The sequence below is a fragment of the Vanessa atalanta genome, chromosome 5 (genome assembly GCF_905147765.1).
Source record: "Vanessa atalanta chromosome 5, ilVanAtal1.2, whole genome shotgun sequence".
NCBI lineage: Eukaryota > Metazoa > Arthropoda > Insecta > Lepidoptera > Nymphalidae > Vanessa > Vanessa atalanta.
The window spans coordinates 1088507-1107792 of NC_061875.1; the positions used below are offsets into that span (position 1 = coordinate 1088507).

At 33.0% G+C, this 19286-nt stretch overlaps 1 protein-coding gene across 6 annotated transcripts in view; it reads right to left on the reverse strand.

The window, feature by feature from the left end:
- LOC125064335 (polypyrimidine tract-binding protein 1) overlaps positions 1-19286 on the reverse strand; it is a 275845-nt gene that overhangs the window by 191090 nt on the left and 65469 nt on the right. For 2 of the 6 annotated variants that reach the window (XM_047671323.1, XM_047671321.1), the window contains exon 1: positions 7475-7997. The exons of 3 other annotated variants lie outside the window; for them this stretch is intronic. In XM_047671323.1, the coding sequence (XP_047527279.1) occupies positions 7475-7477 (3 nt within the window). In that variant the 5' untranslated portion in view covers positions 7478-7997. Of the gene's footprint in view, positions 1-7474; positions 7998-19286 lie in introns of those variants that run through there. One more of the 6 variants, XM_047671324.1, reaches the window with a different exon arrangement.

Genomic DNA, 19286 nt, shown 5'->3' on the forward strand with positions numbered 1-19286 from the left:
CTGTCAGTGAAAGTCCCGTCAAAATCGGTCTAGCCGTTCCAGATATTAGCCGGAACAAACAGACAGACAGACAGACAAAAATTGTAAAAAATGCTATTTAGGTATATGTACCGTGCATTTAGTAAAACGCGGTTATTTTAATATCATAAACTGACACTCCAATTTTATTATATGTATAGATATGAGACATGCGACCAGAGCCGTGATAAGTTCACTAGGTGTACCAAAACATCATGAGTTAACCTGCATCTGTCATCTTTGAGGTCGTTTTGAATTCAAACAAGCGACACTAACTTTTTTTTTAATTTAAAGCGTTTAAAATTCATTTCGTGGTCGGGAAGCAAAATTTACTAAAAAATAGCCTAAGATGTTTTCATTTATGAAAATAGACGAGGCAGTTGGACCACGGAGACTGAAAAATATAGATCCTTATGTATACTGTCAATGATCTGCTAACCTCAAAATCTGAGATATTTATTATTATAATTTATTACCTTACTCTTTACTAGAACCAACAAGTATTGCTGTTTGGCGGTAGATAACAACGATATTATTTAACTGGACAAGTTACACAATATCCTACTAAAACTAAATTATTGAAAGAATGTTTTATTAAACGTAGGTATATTTCTGATTGGAAGGAGGTACTGGGACTTTTATAAGCTATTATTTTCTTTTATACTTTTAATAATATATCTTCAACAACATTTTCTTTGTCACGTTTAATTTTGTAACAATATTTTTAGATAAATAAATTTTATGTAATTTTTTTTAAATTGTGCTTTATTGTTATAGCAATAAGACTTGGATTTTGTTGCCGGTGTAGCATCTCTTACTATGAACTAATAGCCCTTTGCGGGTTCTTTCTCAGGCACACTTTCACACGCATTGTGTACTCACGGCTAAGAATGTTACAATATCGGAAAAAACTATAACATTTTACAAAGATTTTCTTAGTACAATATAAAATTTTCCAGTAAAAATTATATACACATGTAATGTATAGCTAGAAGTAAATTTTCATTTTTTCAAACTAGATATTGTTTATCAGCTGAAAACACGTGAGGACTCATATCATTCACTCATCACTTAGAATTCAAGTCATTCAAAGAAAATAACAAGGCAGACTTTATGCAGTGACTTATTTCTTTTTTTTTAATTTAAAATAAGAATTTATTTTAAATATAAAAATACTCTTTTTATAACACATATAACATACTGTTATCGCTTGCTACCAATTTCGAGACAACCTTTGTTTTGGAAGATTTGAAAACTTTTTAATGAGTAACTAAAGAAATACGTCAAAATATATTATCTGCGTAATTTAACGTGTACGCTTATTTAAGTTCTCAAATCATTATCATTATCACATAAATGAAAATTGAATACGAATTAATAACTTAATTATATCCAATAAATATGTTATTGTTTAAAATGTGAAAAAAGGTATTGATCGTTTTATATTTCTGTATTTCAAAGTAAAGATTAGAAGTAAATCTTTTACTTAATAAGGATACCTTTAACTCTATAAACAGAGATCACTTAGTCACAGATATTAAGTAAATTTGTTATAAGTATTCGAGTAAGTATAGAGCAGAAGCATTAATAACACAGCTATGTATTTAAATCCTGTGTAACTGTTAATATTATGAGAATCAATACGCTCCATTGGTTAGCACACGTGTATCTTGGTCCAAGATTGCAGGTATAAATCCAAGTAAAGAACCTCTGAATTGACATGTGCTTAATTCGTGTTTATAATTAAAATCCGCGTTGAAGAAAAATTTGTACCGTATGAAAATCTGCCGAAGTGTATCCACCAATTCGGATTGGAAATTTAACTTAAATTTATAATATTAAAAATAAATTAAAAATAAAAAACATATCGGATGACGTTTATGAAAATGCAGAGAGGTAAAGTTAAATTAATAAGCTTATGTAAAAACATCTCATGATGACCCGTTTTTTTTTTTCATTACCTGTATCACAAAGAGGCGAGAAGCACCTTTTTCCCTACCCTTTCTTCGTCGTGACGTATTTTTTATGAAGACATTATAACGGATCTAGCAAGCGAGAGGACTTTGTTGAAATATGGGCGGCAAACGTAAAATTAAAAAGAATTTATAAGTAGAATGAAACTGTGTTATAAAACAAAAAATAAATAAATTGAAGGACCTTTTCTATTTAGCAGTTTTTCTCTTTCATTCTCTGCTCTGCTCTGTTGTATGACGTCATTTGCTGTGTATATATTTTTCTCTATGTTTTAACGACACGTGCAGTGTCATAATAACGCTACTACTATTAATATAACTTTAAAATAAATGTCAGGTAATGAATTTGTAATTAAAAGCGATACAGCTAAACAGGACAAAGGATTTAAATAATCGTCACCATTAAGGCGGTGGGTATATCGCCGATATTAATATTTTTAACGAGACCCCGGGGTTTTATTCAGGGAAATTGCAGTTAGAAGGATCTTATTAATGAACGTCGCAGACTCCTTTGTCCGGCGCGAGAGCATTTCCTGCACAATCGCTCTGACACCGAGTAATTAGGGAGAAAAATTTCGTTACTCTGAAATCTAGTAACGTACCGTACTTAACTATTGCAAAGGAAAAAAAGTCGCTTCAAATGTTACATGATTTTTTATAACACGTTACTATATTAGTTCAACTCGTATGTTAACATAAACTGTATTTATCTTAGTCGATTTAAGCCTGTATCGATTAAGCTATGCACTATTAAATTCGATAAAATAATCCGACCAAACAACTATTTCGTTTCACTAGTGATGTTTTTTATGGCTTGGGTAGGATAAGTCAGAGAACCCTGAGAGCTGATATATCGTCCCTTGTGCCTGTTACACTGATTCACTCAACCTTCAAACCGGAAACCAACAATACTAAATATATCTGCTTACCGGTAGAATATCCAATGAGCGGATGGTACCTACCAAGATAGGCTTGGACAAATCCCTACCACTAAACTAAAACTAGGTTATACGTAATGCTACCGCCGGTTAGGAAAATGATTATAATTGTGTAGTATTTACATACACTTGGATAAAAGGCTAGGCTTCTTCTAGGACTTCTAGCAAACCCTTCAAGCTTCAGGGCAGGGTTCAGTTGATTTGTTTTGACGAGATCAGTAAAGCATGTCTGTTTTTTAAACGAGAAGTAGTATGTTTATCTTTACAAATTTTTCTCAGTCTCATCTCAGTCGTGATTGTAATAAAATGCGACGGTATCAAAGTTATACATGAATTATGATATAATTACTATAATTATCCATACCGGAATTCGGCACGTTTGATAGGAAACCAAAAAATTTAATTGACTGACACCAAAATATAACTCAGTCAAATCTTTCCGATTCACACGGTCGTCGCACGTTTATTTGACGTTTATTTTATGAGGATATTATAATCGAACGATGTAAACAGAATCACTTGTTTTCTTAATTTTATTTAACTATTTATCAAGATTTGATACTCGATCAATAGATATGTCTAGCAAAAAACGCAGGTGCGTATGTACGAGTTAAAAATATAATATTGTTTTATTTCAACCAATAGCCAGTCGGTTTTTTTACTCGCCACACGTTAGACTATGGGCGTTCCGGTTCGTAAGTCAGCACGATGACCTTTATTATTAATTCCCGGCCTAAAGTGCAGAAGTTAGCGTTATAAGATATAATGGTAATTACATAATATTGTATATGTTGGTTTTAGTATATGTTAGCGATAATGGCTCATGGCTAAAGTATTTATTGCAAAGCTTAGATAAATTGATTTTTACATTTAGACAATAAATAAATTATATTAATTAAAAGTATACTTCGAGTTTCAGTTTGTGAATATTTAGATAGATACGTTCTGATGAATTAAGCGATAAATTTTAAGAATTGATTTTATTTATCGTATGACTACGGAATAAAGGTGCGACTTGTTTGATCTGATTTTAATATTATGTCACAGTGTTTATCTTCTAAAATTGAATCATTGAACTTTATTCTTAATTTCTCGGACTCTAGCGAAACATTTTATACTATATGACAGTTTTTATGATAAATAATTTATTTTCAATGCATACGAACATCGAGCAGATGTTATTATTTTTTATGACTTCTTTTCACAATTTAAATCACTTAATAATATTGCATTTAGAATAGATTTATTAATAATAAAATATTCTATATTATTATTATACACAATCGCTGATTGCATTTCGTGATAGTTAGATAGAGAGCTTATAATAATGAGATCATTATGGACCCTGTCGGGAACAGCGTGGTAGGGAAGAGAGGTTTTAAGTTATCTTTATATAAATATTGTTTTTAATAAATGTTTTTTTTTTAATATATAGTTTTTTGTTTCAACTATCATATAAATTTATCAATTAAAAAGAAAATATTTTATTGTGGTTACAAGTGGGATCTTATCGCAGCGCGAGTTTCGCAACCCAAAAAAAAACGTTTTGCATTAAACAACAAGGTTATTTTTATTGACTTAAAGTTTAATTATTATCATTTTGTGACTAATTCATAATAATCTCGTACGAGATTATTATGAATTAGAGAAAACAAACACTGTTTTCGTAATTTCGTTTAATTTTTGTGTTGTTGAAAAAAAATTTAAGAGACTAGATTGCATTAACAAATATCAAAAGTAATATTTTTATTTTACTACCAAAGTCTATGAAGTGATTTGGACCGAAGTCTTCCCTAAACATATTGAAAACATTTCGAAAATCTCGATCTCGACTTAGTGAATTGGGAACAATTAAATACTATGACATTCTATTTTTCCGAAATTAAATAAACAACACATAATTATTTTGCGTGTAATACAATTACCTACAATATTTTCATATATATCTATTTTTAAATTATTAATTCGATAATTAATTAATTATTCCTAATTTAAAATCGAATCGCGAATAAAACAAAATTAAAATTTTGGACCGTGACTATTGTATAAGAATCCGCCATCGCTTATATTTGAAATTGAATAATAAGTCTTGAGTGACGCTTGGGGGCCTCTCGGAGTTCGCAATGATATGATGATAAAGCCCTCACTTAATGACATGTATATAAGAATATAACGACGACGTTTGTGTATAGTTTATACATTCTTTCAACGTTTCATACTACGAAGTCATCGTTTTGTTTTGATAAGCGTCGCCGAGCTGTTATAAAAATTTGGTTTTAGTTCATCCGAAATTTGTGACTATCGTAAAGATCAATTAAGTCGCGATGATCTTCAGCTGCGTTGAAACTAAATGAACCTAGTTCTTGTACAATATATCGCGCGGTCCAATCTCTGTTTTTGTAACAAAATTGATTGATGGAACAAAATTAATACACTTGTTAGATTTCTGAATGCAATTAAGCGCATACTTGTGTTGTGAATACCGTTTCGCGCGGTCGCGTCGAGTCGTGGCTTTCGAGCGAAATTGCGGTGAAACTGATATAACGACGAGCGTCAGCCACGCTAGATGCAATGATTTCTATTACAAAAAAAAAAGATACGAAAAAATCGGTACGAACGTAAATTTCAAGCTACGATTAAATATTACGTCCAAGTCGCCTTTATTTGGTGTTACGGAAAACTTTAAAGACACGCTTTTGTAGTAAGTTTAGTAAGTTAGATTAAAACCACATTGGAATTTAAACGATCTCAAGGCTAATGCGTCTATTTGTAAACGATCATCGTGTACTAAAAATCCCGCTGAGTTCATTTTAGATCTTCTCAGGAGCTGGTTGTATTCATTTCCGAATGGTGGTTGTTTTACTTTGACAAAAAAATAGGTGTGATGAAGTTTAATGATTTAAAGGTTATTGAATTAACTCTATACAATTTATGAATTCCTATTACACTTGTGTGTAGTATTGTATTTTATTTCATATTAGTATATTGTCTGTTTAATGGGCCACTTGATTGTGTGGTAGTTGTGTATAACTCAAACGCGCTCATCCTACCAAAATCAAAACAGTTTGATAGATAGAATACCAATAACATTAAAAATACCTTTGAATCATCAATCTTTTACAATATTTGTAAGTTGTGCGCAATAAATACAATAAATGAAATAAAATAAATTTGAACATAATATTTTTTATAACAATGACGTCATCCTTTTTATAATCATCATGTAACTTTATACAAATAGTACATTCCAAAGCGCATATAAAGCTCATTAATTGTTTACACGCCGCATTGTATCTCGTGTTTGCCGTTATAAAGCAAGTTATGAGTAACAACAAGAAAAGTTTTGCATAGTAATGTGTCTACGACGTTTAGCGACCGTTATACTGTCGCGTATTTATAATATTTTGAGCGAACGCGATGTAAATACTAATGATATTAAAACGAATATTAATTGAATGGTAACGTCCGATTCCCTTTCATGATTCAAACCATCTTTCGTATTATGTATGTGAATTTAAATTACATTTGCAAACGGTCAAATCAGTTCGAGAACGAAAGGTATTTATTTTTTAGTGTAACATTTAATTCTTAAGATAAACATTGCGTATAATAAAACATCGGTTGGCGAGTTCAAAAAAGTAAATAAGATTTGTGTGTAATAAGCTGGTATTAAAATAACGTAAACACACCACCTTTGATGGAAGGTCTTAATGAGAAAAGTTTGATGCGACTTCCATTTTGAGTCAAAGTTCTATCATCACCGTTTACTTTCATGGCCGGGGTGCGACCAGTCGCTGGCACATTGGAAATAAGATAAGAATCTCTTTTGAATTATAAACAAAACTTGATTTAGTTATCGACTTCGACCGCTTTGTTCGATCTACGCTTCCTTAACTTCGCGAATTGCATTTGAAATTGTTTTAAGAAGTTTTTATTGACGATATTCTTATGGAAGCAAGGGTTTTAACATAGGTAATGATATATATTCAGATTAAGACGTATAACTTTTTATTTGTTAAAAAAAAAAAAAGTTTTGTATTATTAAAAATTTAGCCATTTTGAACTTTAATAAGAATCGTGTGATGATGTTAATTATGCTAAATCCAAATGTTTTGATCGACTTTAAATAAATAATAGATTTATTTCATCAAAGTTTCGGATTGAAAACTTAGTTATTAATTCTGATAGTCTTACGGGATACTCAAAGTTGAGGACGTGACTAAATCTGTAATAATCTTAACTCACACGTGCGAAGTTTAAACTTATCACTGATAATTCTGGAATATTACCAAATTCAACTTATTTTGTACCAGTAGTCACTTAATGTACGTTTATTTCGTCCGATTCGACGAGGGTTGTGACAATATAACAGGATTCTCTTTACGAAAACATTGATAACATCGCGATAAATTAGTCGCGGAACCGCGAATGTTGTTATCAGATTCGCATGTTCATAACTTTGCAGGCGTCGTGCTCTCTACGCGCGGAAACTTATCGTTGAGGTCGAGTACGTTCCGATAGGCGGGAAACATTGAACTGACTTACCATGTTAGAGAGCAGCAGACGTTGGTGTTTACCGACTTGAGGGTCAAGGGTTTGGAGCGGAAAAGCTAGGGGTAACGGGAGAGGTAGTGGCAACGGAAGTGGGTGCTGCAGGATCAGCGGCGGGCAGCAGGCGCACGGCGTCGCGTAGGACACGCACCCAAGCTGCGGCGGGAACAGCGTGCCGACGGCCTCCTCGAGGCCTCTCCAACGTCTCTCACGACCGCATCCACGGCCGACCCCCGAGCTTTCGACGGCTGAACGCGCCGCCGACTCCTCAATACCGTATCTGAACGTTTCCTCGAATGCCCGAAATGGACAAATTCTACAATACAAACGACGCGGGAACTCGTACAAAGTTTCGCGGCAAGTCGAATCGGATACGGAAAGGGCCGGGTCGCAGTCGGGAGCGGGAAACTGAGCGATCGGGAGAAGCGAGAAACAACGCGCAGGGCTCGCGAGAGTGTGGAGAAAGTGGCGGCGTGCACGGAGCACAAGTCGCCAGGCCGGCGTGTGGCGGTGGACTGAGCGGCGAGGCAGGTGCGCGAGGCGCGCGGAGGGCGTAGGGGCGGGCCTACCTGACTCACCTGGGCGCTTGCGCCGCGCTCGCTCAGCCTCCGACCGCTCTGCATCTCGCGCCTCGTGCCTCGGGCTTTGCTACTCTGCAACGCCGTCGGTGCATGACCGCGGCCGAACCGCCGTATCTCCGAGCCGTCGGTGGCAACCATAACTTTTCATGAGTCAAACTTCAATACTTAATCGAATAGACGCCTCTTATTTTGTATTGTTAATATAAACTATTTAACTTTACTTATAAAAAAATATATATGAGGATTTACAATCAAGTAAGAATAGTAAAATTACATTGTAAATCCACCAATAATTTGAAGACTATTTAAATTAAACGGTACACATAGTTACATATGTCAATAAAATCAATTCATCGTAACAATGGTCCCTAAGTCGAAACGAGAAATACGAATAATGTATTAATGATATAAATATTTTATGTGTCGTTACGAAAAGTCAGCAAAGGTTTATTTTAAGGGCCTTATCACGGGCATAAAATTGTATTGATCCTGAAAATCGGACTCGTTAGAGGACATGACAAGAGGCATCCGGCATAAGCTCATTGTATACGCTTAAGGGCATTAAGCGCCTTTTACCGTCGTGCACTATTTACTTTTACAGTAAAAACACAAGGTACAGTTTTTCGCCTCGCCACAGCTTCAAATTAATGAATGATACATGTTATTTCATTACTGTTTCATTTGTACTGAACTTGAGCTCTTTTAAAAAAATATTTATAAACTTTCTATTGGAATTTTAAAATAAATCGTTAACGAATATTTATAATTTTTATTATTCAATTAAATTATAACACACTGAAAATATTTACGGGATTAGTCTGAATTATAAATTTTACATACATATAATTCACTGTTTTTTTTTTAATTATTCTCTTTTTTATTTAGGTATAGGAGGAAATTGTAAACTATAAAATAATCCTCGAAACATCAATAGGACGAAGTCTGAAATATTAGATTAAATGTCAAATAAATATAATTGTATTTTGTTACGTGTCAAGAGCGTAAAATAAATAAATTAAAAAATACACTTGTGATTATCGTCTAACCAGTTAAACCAAAACAGATTTTAAACATACCAACGTACACACCCTAGGTAGCACATGTGCCTATCGCCAGGAAAAGGTAAATTCGCCTACATTCATTTTTATCTCTTGTTGATATTTGAATATTTAAACGTAGCGTCTGCAATACAAGTTCGTATGTTTTGTCGTATAAGAACGTTCAGTTGAAAAGACGCAGATTACGTAATCTCGTTACTGACATGTTAACTAAGAATAGATCACATGCAAAACAACAGAAGAAATATCATATGTATAAATAATTGGGAACAGTGCGTGTAATCTCCGTGTATATAAAATAACATGATCTTTTGTTGAAGTAAATCAAAGGGGATGCGAGGAAAGTATTGAATTAACATTAAGACAGGCGTTAACTATTCAAACGTTTTTCTTTTCACGTAACGTGTTAATATTTTCAGCATATTCTGATTTGCGAAGTGACTTTTGATGTCTGTTTTTTGTTTTTTTTTTTTTATATTATCTCACAGCGCGAACCGTTACGAATTCGCTCGGTTCAAGTGAATAAATAATTGAGCCTAGGAGACCAAGGTGTTATGTATGTATTGTGGTCCTGGGTTCAAGCCCCGCGTCATGCCGATACTATAGTTATTGTTTTTTCATTCTTTCTGGTTGTGTCAGATAGACACTTGTGCACGATAATATGTCCAGCGTAGTTGACATTTTGATAAATCATGATTACATATTAATATTTGTATGTTTATCTTCCAGGCTAATGAATCGAATTTCATGAGCCAACCCAAACGCGAGCGAAGCCTCGGTCGACAACAAGTACTCCATACGTTCGATATTTGCGAGTTGTATTCGTATATATTTTCTTTGTTCCGCACAAAGCACAACAGCGTTAACGCTGCGTTGATTTTAAATTAAATAACCATCGAAAAATATTCACAATAGGCATTCCCGATATATAAGCTATTTGTAATTAAACAAATGCAAGCAATTTTTCAATTAATCAGTAGAACTATAACAATTTTCATCGCTCGAAGCGTATATTACAAACTACACATGATATAGTCCGTTTTTTTTTTTATAATTCATTTACGTTTAATTGATTAAATATTTTATCAGAATGTAAAAATAAAAAAAAAAGAATTCCGAGAATCGTTGAACCGTTTTTGTTTCAGTGATATTAATAAAAATGGTAGTTGAAAATTGTTAATACGGATACGTAGTTCGGGGTGCACTCACTGTGTAAACATTAATCGATGTGTGTGTGATTTCTCTATCTCTTTTTATATTTTTGCCTTTTTCATAACGAACTCAGGATTATTTGAGATCTTAATGATGTATAGATAAGATAAAACATGATACCGATAAAGGCGTCAAGAATTCGATAGTGTGGGTAGTTCATATCGCTATGAGACTCCTTGATCGTTTAGACTTCTTGCATACTTCTATAGAAAATGGAAATAAGTTGGTGCATTATTTATATTGAGATACATACACAATACCTGATCGACTACGTAGGTGTATCGCCGTCGTAAGATCAATAACATTTATTAGGTTATTTAATAAATAAAGTTGAAATACTAGAGAAAAGGATTCAAGTGCTTTCTAATTAATAATTTTTTGACAGATAAACACAAAAACTTTTTGTTGTATCGACCCGGGGTTTGAATTTAGAACCTCGAGTTCTGCGACTTTATTAAGACTAGTAATATTATTTATGCTGAAGTTACATTCCAAGATAAGATTATTAAAAAAAAAAAGTGGTTTAGGTGTTTTCGTGTAATGGGTAAACAGGCAACATAAGAACAGACAACAAAATAAAAATATCTTCGACTGATAAAAAAGCATTTTAATTCAAGAACATTTTATATAAAGTAAAAATTTCGTCATTTTTTTTCAAAATAATTATAAAAATATCTCAAACGTAATACTATTAAATGGTAAAAACATTAGCTCCTGGTTACAAAACTGTAATTGTTTTTAGAGATTTTTGTATTATTATTTAATTTCAATTAAAACATTAATAAATAAATCTGGTTCACTCACCCTTCAAACCGGAACACAACAATATTGAGTACTGTTGTTCGGCGGTAGAATACCTACCCAGACGGGCTTGCACACAGCCCTACCGCCAAGAAAAATATAAAATACTACTTAAGTTGACAGGGTATTTTGACTCCTGTTTCCTATAAATTTTACAATTATTATAAACCTCCCCCTCACTCAGTTTCTTCATATCCCTACTGGTTTGAAGAAGACGATAAGGGATGGGATGGAAAGGGTGGTTGGCGCTTTTAAGCACTAACCATGACAATTTGACAAAGCATCTATATACTTTAAAATCATTAAAAATTTAAATTACATTTAACTTATTTTGTAAAATGACGACAATGCTTGTTAGATTTATTTGGAAAAAAAATAAAAAAATATTGTGTGTGACGTAACAACAAAGCCGAAACAGTTAAACTACTAAGATTATAAGTGAACAGTTGAACGTTTGTTTTTTCCCGATTCACGCCATAAACAGCTAATAAAGTTATCATGTAACTCTCTCATCACGCAGCTTATTGTTACCAGTCGATTCTACACCACGGTATATTTATATGATGAATACTTTGAGAAAAAAAAATAAAGTCGATCGTAAGATTTAAATAGTATATCAATTGTTTTCAAATTGAATTACACATTTTAAGAATGTACTAAAAACAAAAGGATGCCCCTTGTTATCGCTTTTAATCAAATAAAACTTTAGCTTGTCTAAGTGTAGCGACAGTCAATTCGAGTAAGGTAACAGGTAAGTTTTTTTTTATGTCATTGTTTGGCAGGCGAGCATATGGACCACCTGATGGTAAGTGGTCACCACCGCCCATAGACAAAGGCGCTGTAAGAAATATTAACCATTCCTTACATCACCTATGCGCCACCAACCTAGGGAACTAAGATGTTATGTCCCTTGTGCCTGTGATTACACTGGCTCACTAACCCTTCTAACCAGAACACAACAATACAGAGTACAGTTATTTGACGGTAGAATATCTGACGAGTGGGTGGTACCTACCCAGACGGGCTTGCACAAAGCCCTACCACCAAGTACCAGTCTTTCAAATATTATAAACAAAATCAAAATATTCTTCATTCGAGTAACGAAGTTTTTGAATCATCATGTTAGTGTTGAATTTGATGTAAAGCTACGACCGATTCGGATGCAGATTCTACCGTGAAAACCCGGCAAGAAAGTAAGTTTCTGTTTTCCACCATTTTAATGAAAGAGTATATCAGTAAGGTACCATTATTTTTTTATATATCCTGTCTAGAAATCCAAGGCTAAGTCCTTTGTCATCTTTAATATAATCTTGTAATGAGTAGTATGCCTTTTTTATCAATATTGTTTGTTTATCTGTGGACTTTTTATTAGACGAAGTTAAAAATAACTAAACAGAGACACACTCGGAATCGTATTTACGCGAATATCAATATAAATGCAAGTATGTTTCTCAATGATTAGAGTGATTCATGCATAAGTGCTGGGTGTCAACGATACGTGCGAGGCGTCTGTTTTCGATAGTGCTAATTAATTCTTGTCATCAATGTACAAGGTAAGGTAATTACAGGGTGCGGTAAACTGACACGTGTTCAGAGTTGATTCCCTTGTCTTATCTACAGTTTCCTTTACGAGATTAGTGTTACACTTCTCACGGGCTCAGTCCTCTACGTCATGACTCGGTTTAATGAAATTGTATACATACTATCATATAAGGCGTGTTAAAAGCCTTTGATTATACAAATATAGTAACAGCCTACATATTCCACCACGCTGCTTCAATGCGAGTTGGTGGATTCACATATGACAGAATTTCGTATTTAAATTCCATAAATAAGTTCGTAATAAGAATTATTTAACTCTTAGTGTGACGTATTCAACATTATATCTATAATTTAGCAAGAGTACTTTTGCTATAGCGATAATACTATAAAAACATTATAAGATGTATCGCAGCATCAAACATATTACAATCGATTTTCAATTTTATTTCATAGGAATAAGATTCACTTTTAAATAACACTCTGTATATCTAAAGTTAAACGTAGTAGCCTAGTAAACATAGATGTTGCATAGATGTGTGAGTAGGAATAGATTAAGCAAGTAGGCAGTGGTATGTGCAAATTCCACAATTCAAAGTTAGAGGCGCGCCCGCTCGGGCCCCGGTCGATGACCTGCGCGCGCGCCGCCAAGCCGTCTACGGCGGCCGTTACGTAATTTGACCTTAACATTAGGTTGCGAGAAATGGGGTCCTTATGCTTGTAGTAATTTTTGACACAGTTGAATTATATAATTTAAAAAATATCTGCTAACATAAGCTTAACATTCTTTAGTTTTATATATGTATATATGTTAAATAATATGCTGAATATACTGCACAGTATAAATATCACGTAAAGTTTAAAATAAACATAAATACAAAACAACAAACGTTAGTTTACATAGATCAGCAATAACCGCCGCTCTGCATTGGAAAAATTCAAAATAACGGACGAAGAAATGAAAACAGTAAACAGGCTCCCCATAGCCCGTGACTGAAGTAAATCGCCCGTGCGATCCGAGAACAAAATCGTATAAATTGTTTTAATAAGGCATAAATTGAAGAAAAAAAATCGCACGTATCACGCTGTTACGATGGGTGACCATGGCATTTACGCTTCGCCGCCAGCCGCATATAGAGTTTGTGATTGTAATGCACTTTTTACATCGAATATCAACTTATTATTACTGTGATGCACTTCCTCGGTAATTTCTGATTAGGCTTCAAACACACGAGCAACATATTCAAGACTTGAAAAATAAAAAAGTATTATTTATTGATAAGTACAGTTTTCATTTTATTTGACAGTTTAAAAATTGATTATTTTACTTAGGTCCATTTTGTTTTGTACCTAGTTGTTTTACTTTTGTTTTATATAAGTTGGCCTTGCGCTTGACTTCAATCACATCTGATTTGTGCGATCTAGTTATAGATATATATCGATCAACAAAAAAGTAAGGAACTTTAAAATGAAATAACAGCAATAAAACAATTTCAAACTATAATTGAATTGAATTGTGTAGATCTGCAGTTGATCGATTTAAATCGACTCATGAGAAGGTGATTTAAGATGGGACGTGCTTACATAGTTACCCTAAATATACCCGGTTTATATTGATCGGAAACATAAAAGGTTTTAAGGGTGTGGGGAAGTGTAAGACAGTCCGAGTTTACTTCGTGGAGTCCATTAATTTCTTGATTTGAACAAATTCTATACACTGTGACGAACGATTATTCCTTATGTTGTGTTTTTTTTTTATCATTAATGATACATGAATATTAACACTAATTTAAGTCGTTATTAATAATGATAATAATCTTTTTGTATTAATATTGTTAGTTTATTTGGGGTAGACACAGAGACATTCTTCGAAATATAAATAAATATTTGACAACATCACATACATAACTCTGATCCCAATGTACATAGCTAAAGTACTTGTGGGAAAATCAGAAGTAACGACGGTACTACAAATACCCAGACCCAAAATAACATAATAGATAGAAAACTAATGACCTTTTCCTACATCGACTCGGCCGGGAATCGAACCCGGGACCTCTGAGTGGCGTACCCATGAAAACCGATGTACACACTACTCGACCACGGAGGTCGTCAAAATAATGATAAAGCACTAACGCAAACGTCTTAAAACAACTAAACAAAGGTGTTCTATTAAGTACTTTAACAAGATATGTTTAATTATATGAAATATTTATTTTTATCAAATCAAAATATATGTAAAATCCGCATCCAAATCCAACTTCTAGTAAAGAAGAAGTCAACGTACAAACAGACAGAAATTAAATGCAACTATATATTTATATTGCACTATTTAGAGTTAGAAATGACTATAAAGAATACTTTAATCTAGTCGAATTCTTTGGTAATTACACTAAATTAAACGTCAATTTTCCATCGGTAGCCTGGTCTTTATATTCGACCAAGAACAATCTGCAATAAAGTCGTAGTTATTGTTTACCATCAATTAAATTACAAAAGTATGTTATTCACATACTATAAAATTTACATATATACATTGGATAAATATCAACAAATTACTTAACAACCACAATTGATTTATCTCCACGATATTTTATTTTCATCACATTCGGTGAAATGTTCTCAGTGAATCCGGATCGCGTTTGTCCAAACTTGAACTTGAAGCAAACTGTTATAAAAATCATCAGATTCTACACTTCGATCAGCTTAGAACTCATTTTTTATTGATTTAGAACAAGAATATTCATTGAAAAATATATCATCGTGTTCGATATTTATTTAACCAATTGTTTTAGGAAAACTAATGATATGCGCTTTAATTGAGATATTCCAAAGGTGCCGATACAGCCTTAAATAAACTTATATTGAATTATACACCTCATTAAAGACCCTTTTAAATCATATATAAAATAGCAAAGTTAAATGAATTTAAAATTTCATCTCGTGAAATGAATATGATAAATTGAATGCTCCAATGTTTAGGATCCTTACATCAACATTCAAATGGATATGATTTCAATTCAAGATTCATAAATTCAAATTCATTTATTCAATGTAGTTGTATGAATATTATACTTATTGATAGTCAACGTACTATCACCGTTTCGAAAAAGAAAATACCCTGACCTGAGAAGAACCGACGATAAAAACCGAGCGAATTATTTTTGTCTAATTTTAAAATTGTTTTCAATTTTCAATGTGATAAACCAATCAATATCAATTCCCAAGATGTGCATTATCTTCACTAATTGTACAGTAACCAATACGAGTTCTTATTTTTTTTTTAATGGCGTATATCGGAGGACGGGCTAAGGGACCACCAAGGGATCACTCATACATACAGTGCGCCAACGGACTTGGGAGCTAATATACACTCACCCTACAAGCTGAAACACAACAATACCAGGTATTACTGTTTTTTTCGGCATAATTTGTTGTGAATAAAGGCGGGTTTCCACAAAGCTCAAGTAACTATAAAATATTAGTTAATAGCATATAAACTATTTCAGTACCTAACATAGCTTATGTAGTAATCGAAATGAGACCGTACGTGACTCAAATGAACGTCATAGATAGAAGTTTAACAAATGCAGGTGTCACGACGCCGGAGCGCTGGTCCGTATCCAAAGTTCTGAATTAATAAAAACCAATTTACATAGTTCCCTCTGTTAAGAAAATTACAATGTATGTTACAAAGTGCATAGCATTACATCGTAAGGACAATTGAGTTTCTTATTAGATAAACTTAATGTAACTTTTGAGTGCAAAAGTAGTAGTATCTAATTAATATATAAATTGGTCTTAAGACCTTTTGGATATTGACTGAAATATGTTTTCAATAAATGGGGTGGACTGGTGTTTTTATGATAAAGTAACGAGCAAAGACCTATACTCTAATTTGAGAATTATTATAGTTGTCGCCCGCGGCTTTGCTCTCGTTTTAGGACTAGGTCGACAGGTGTCACAGGGTAAATTCAAGCTTGCTTCATCTAGTACTGGAATTAGAACTTCATGAAATTAAATTAAAAAGCTTGACCATGAAAGAGCAACCGACAGAGTTATTTTCGTATTTGTAATATTACTATAGATATTATTTAAAAGGGGCGAGGAGACGTCAAATTAACAAAATTAAATTAAGCATGTCAAAACCCTTTTAAGGAATTAAGCGTTTAACATCGATAAATTAAAAAGTTTTTTTAATCCATCATAATGATTAATTTTTACTACAGTAAACTTTTTTACTGATTTATGATAACTTTTTCTTGCCGCCTATGGTTTTTTAAAAGTTCCACCAAATGTTTAGTAATTACCATCATCAATAGTTACACTGACTCACTCACCCTACCCTAGTTCAGTAAGAAATATGTTGCAAAACTTATCCATAAATTAATTAGCCCAGCGTTAGCATTAACATTTGAAATCAATCACCTGGATTGTAAAATTCTCCCAAATCATAATAAGGGCAAATTGGTCTTTAAATTTATTTATAACTAGACTTTGGCCTGCTTTGAAAAATATTTATTTTTAGTTCGTTTTTTATTCGGAGAACCCTAATTCTCTACGTTTTAACTGAAAATAACCTAAGTTACTCTTTAAAAATTTAGCTCTCTATAAAGTAGAAGTCTTAAAAACAAATAACATTAAGAACAAAATGACAGACAGACAAAAAATATTTATATATGTAAGAGTTTTTCCATATTACAAACCGTCAATTTTATTTATTTTGTTTTGTTTTGAAACAAAAAGCTTGTGCCATGTTATTTTTTAACGGATTTTTTTTGTGAGTATATAACACCACCCTAACTTTCACAAATAGAAGTTTCTTTCAACCGATTTAATAATAAATAGGTACTGTGTATCAATCGCTATATAATACAACTAGTTGTCGCCTGCGAATTCTATCCTTATAGTATCCTTCCTTGGAGTTCAAGCTTGCTTCATATTAAATCTCACCAAATTCGCTTAAGTGGTTTGGTCATGAAAGAGCAACAGACAGACAAACAAAGTTACTTTCACAGATTAGTGTAGATAAATTTGTTATATGTCCCATGTGTAAATTGGATTAATAAATATTGGTTAATGCGTAACTAATCTGGCTTGCATCGAGGTTCCTAACTACAAATCTATTTTTTACTAACCTGCGCTTCGGTTAGGGTTATTGTAAGATATTTTACGAAATAACTATATCGAATTAGCAAACGTGTTGTATATATAATATGCCAAATATCTCAACACTATATTCCATACTATGATATTTAAAAATATCAGTATTAAAATCAATTATACTGAATACTGGTAAAGCTTTTACTTGGTGGTAATGTTTGTGCAAGTCCGTTTGGTTAGGTACCACCCACTCATCTGATATTCTATCGCCAAAAATCAGTACTCAGTATTGTTGTGTTCCAGTTTGAAAGATGAGTGTGCTAACCATAGGCACAAGGGAATTAACATTGGCGATGTAAGTGCCTACTTATATCATTAAAAATATATATTAAATTATATTTATGAAAAACTAACGAATCGCCCTTTGTCACTGGCTTTACTTCGAAAATTATACTAACATAGATATTTATATAATTTATACCGTATAACTCAGTAATCTAGCTTTTACTAGGGAAAAACATTAATAAAGGACCATTAGTTCTGAAGATTCCTTGCATACAAACAAACAAAATTTTACCTCTTTTTAATATTAGTATGCATATTATGACTTTTATTATTGTCCTTATATTATATACAGAGTATATTGAAATTTTATTGCAATGTTGTTATTACATAAAAACATTTCCATAGCTAACATTAATTAGGCTTAATTAATATTCTCTGATTGCATTGTGCAGATTACATTACTGTAATATTAATAGGTTAGATTCACACAAAAGCACTAATTAGATGAATAAGGTAGTCTTCCTGCCCGAATTTCGACCACTAGCTAACATATTGATATAATATCACCGTACACGAGTGTTTGCGTAAACTCAGGTACAATTTCGTAATCAAATTGAACGGCGATAGGATATCGACGGGAGATTGAGCGCAGGATGTACGGTCTTACGAGCTTTCCGTAGCACGGGAGTCTAACATTACCAACTGCACCCCGTACAGTTTCGGGATTCAAACCTAGAACTTAACTATCACAATCAATCAATATCAACGAGCCGTTCAAATGAAACGAACAAAGTTGAACGACCTTAGAGATAAAAGCAAATAATTTTATTCTATTACTGATATTAAATATGTTTTAATAAGCGTAAATAAATAGTCAAGAACAGTTAGTTTCATAACAAGACGATGTGTAGGAAATATGATCGCTCGAAACAAACTTGGTCTAACGGTCGGTAAGACCGTCGTTGTAATGTGGCAAAGAGATGAGCGCTATGAAAGTGCACTTTGATACCAAAAACGTACTGCTAGGCTTCCTGTCCTTAAGAAATTGAAGATCTTGGTGTGTGGACCTTGTTCCACACGTGGTTTTTTCCACAGTTTTTTTTAGTTAGTGAAATTCTACTTGTATTTATGTACCAAAGGGCACTGGAGCAACGTGGAGGACTAAGCTCTAACCTTCTTGTCAAAGTGAGAGAAGACAGCCCAGTAGTGGGTCATTTAAAGGCTGTT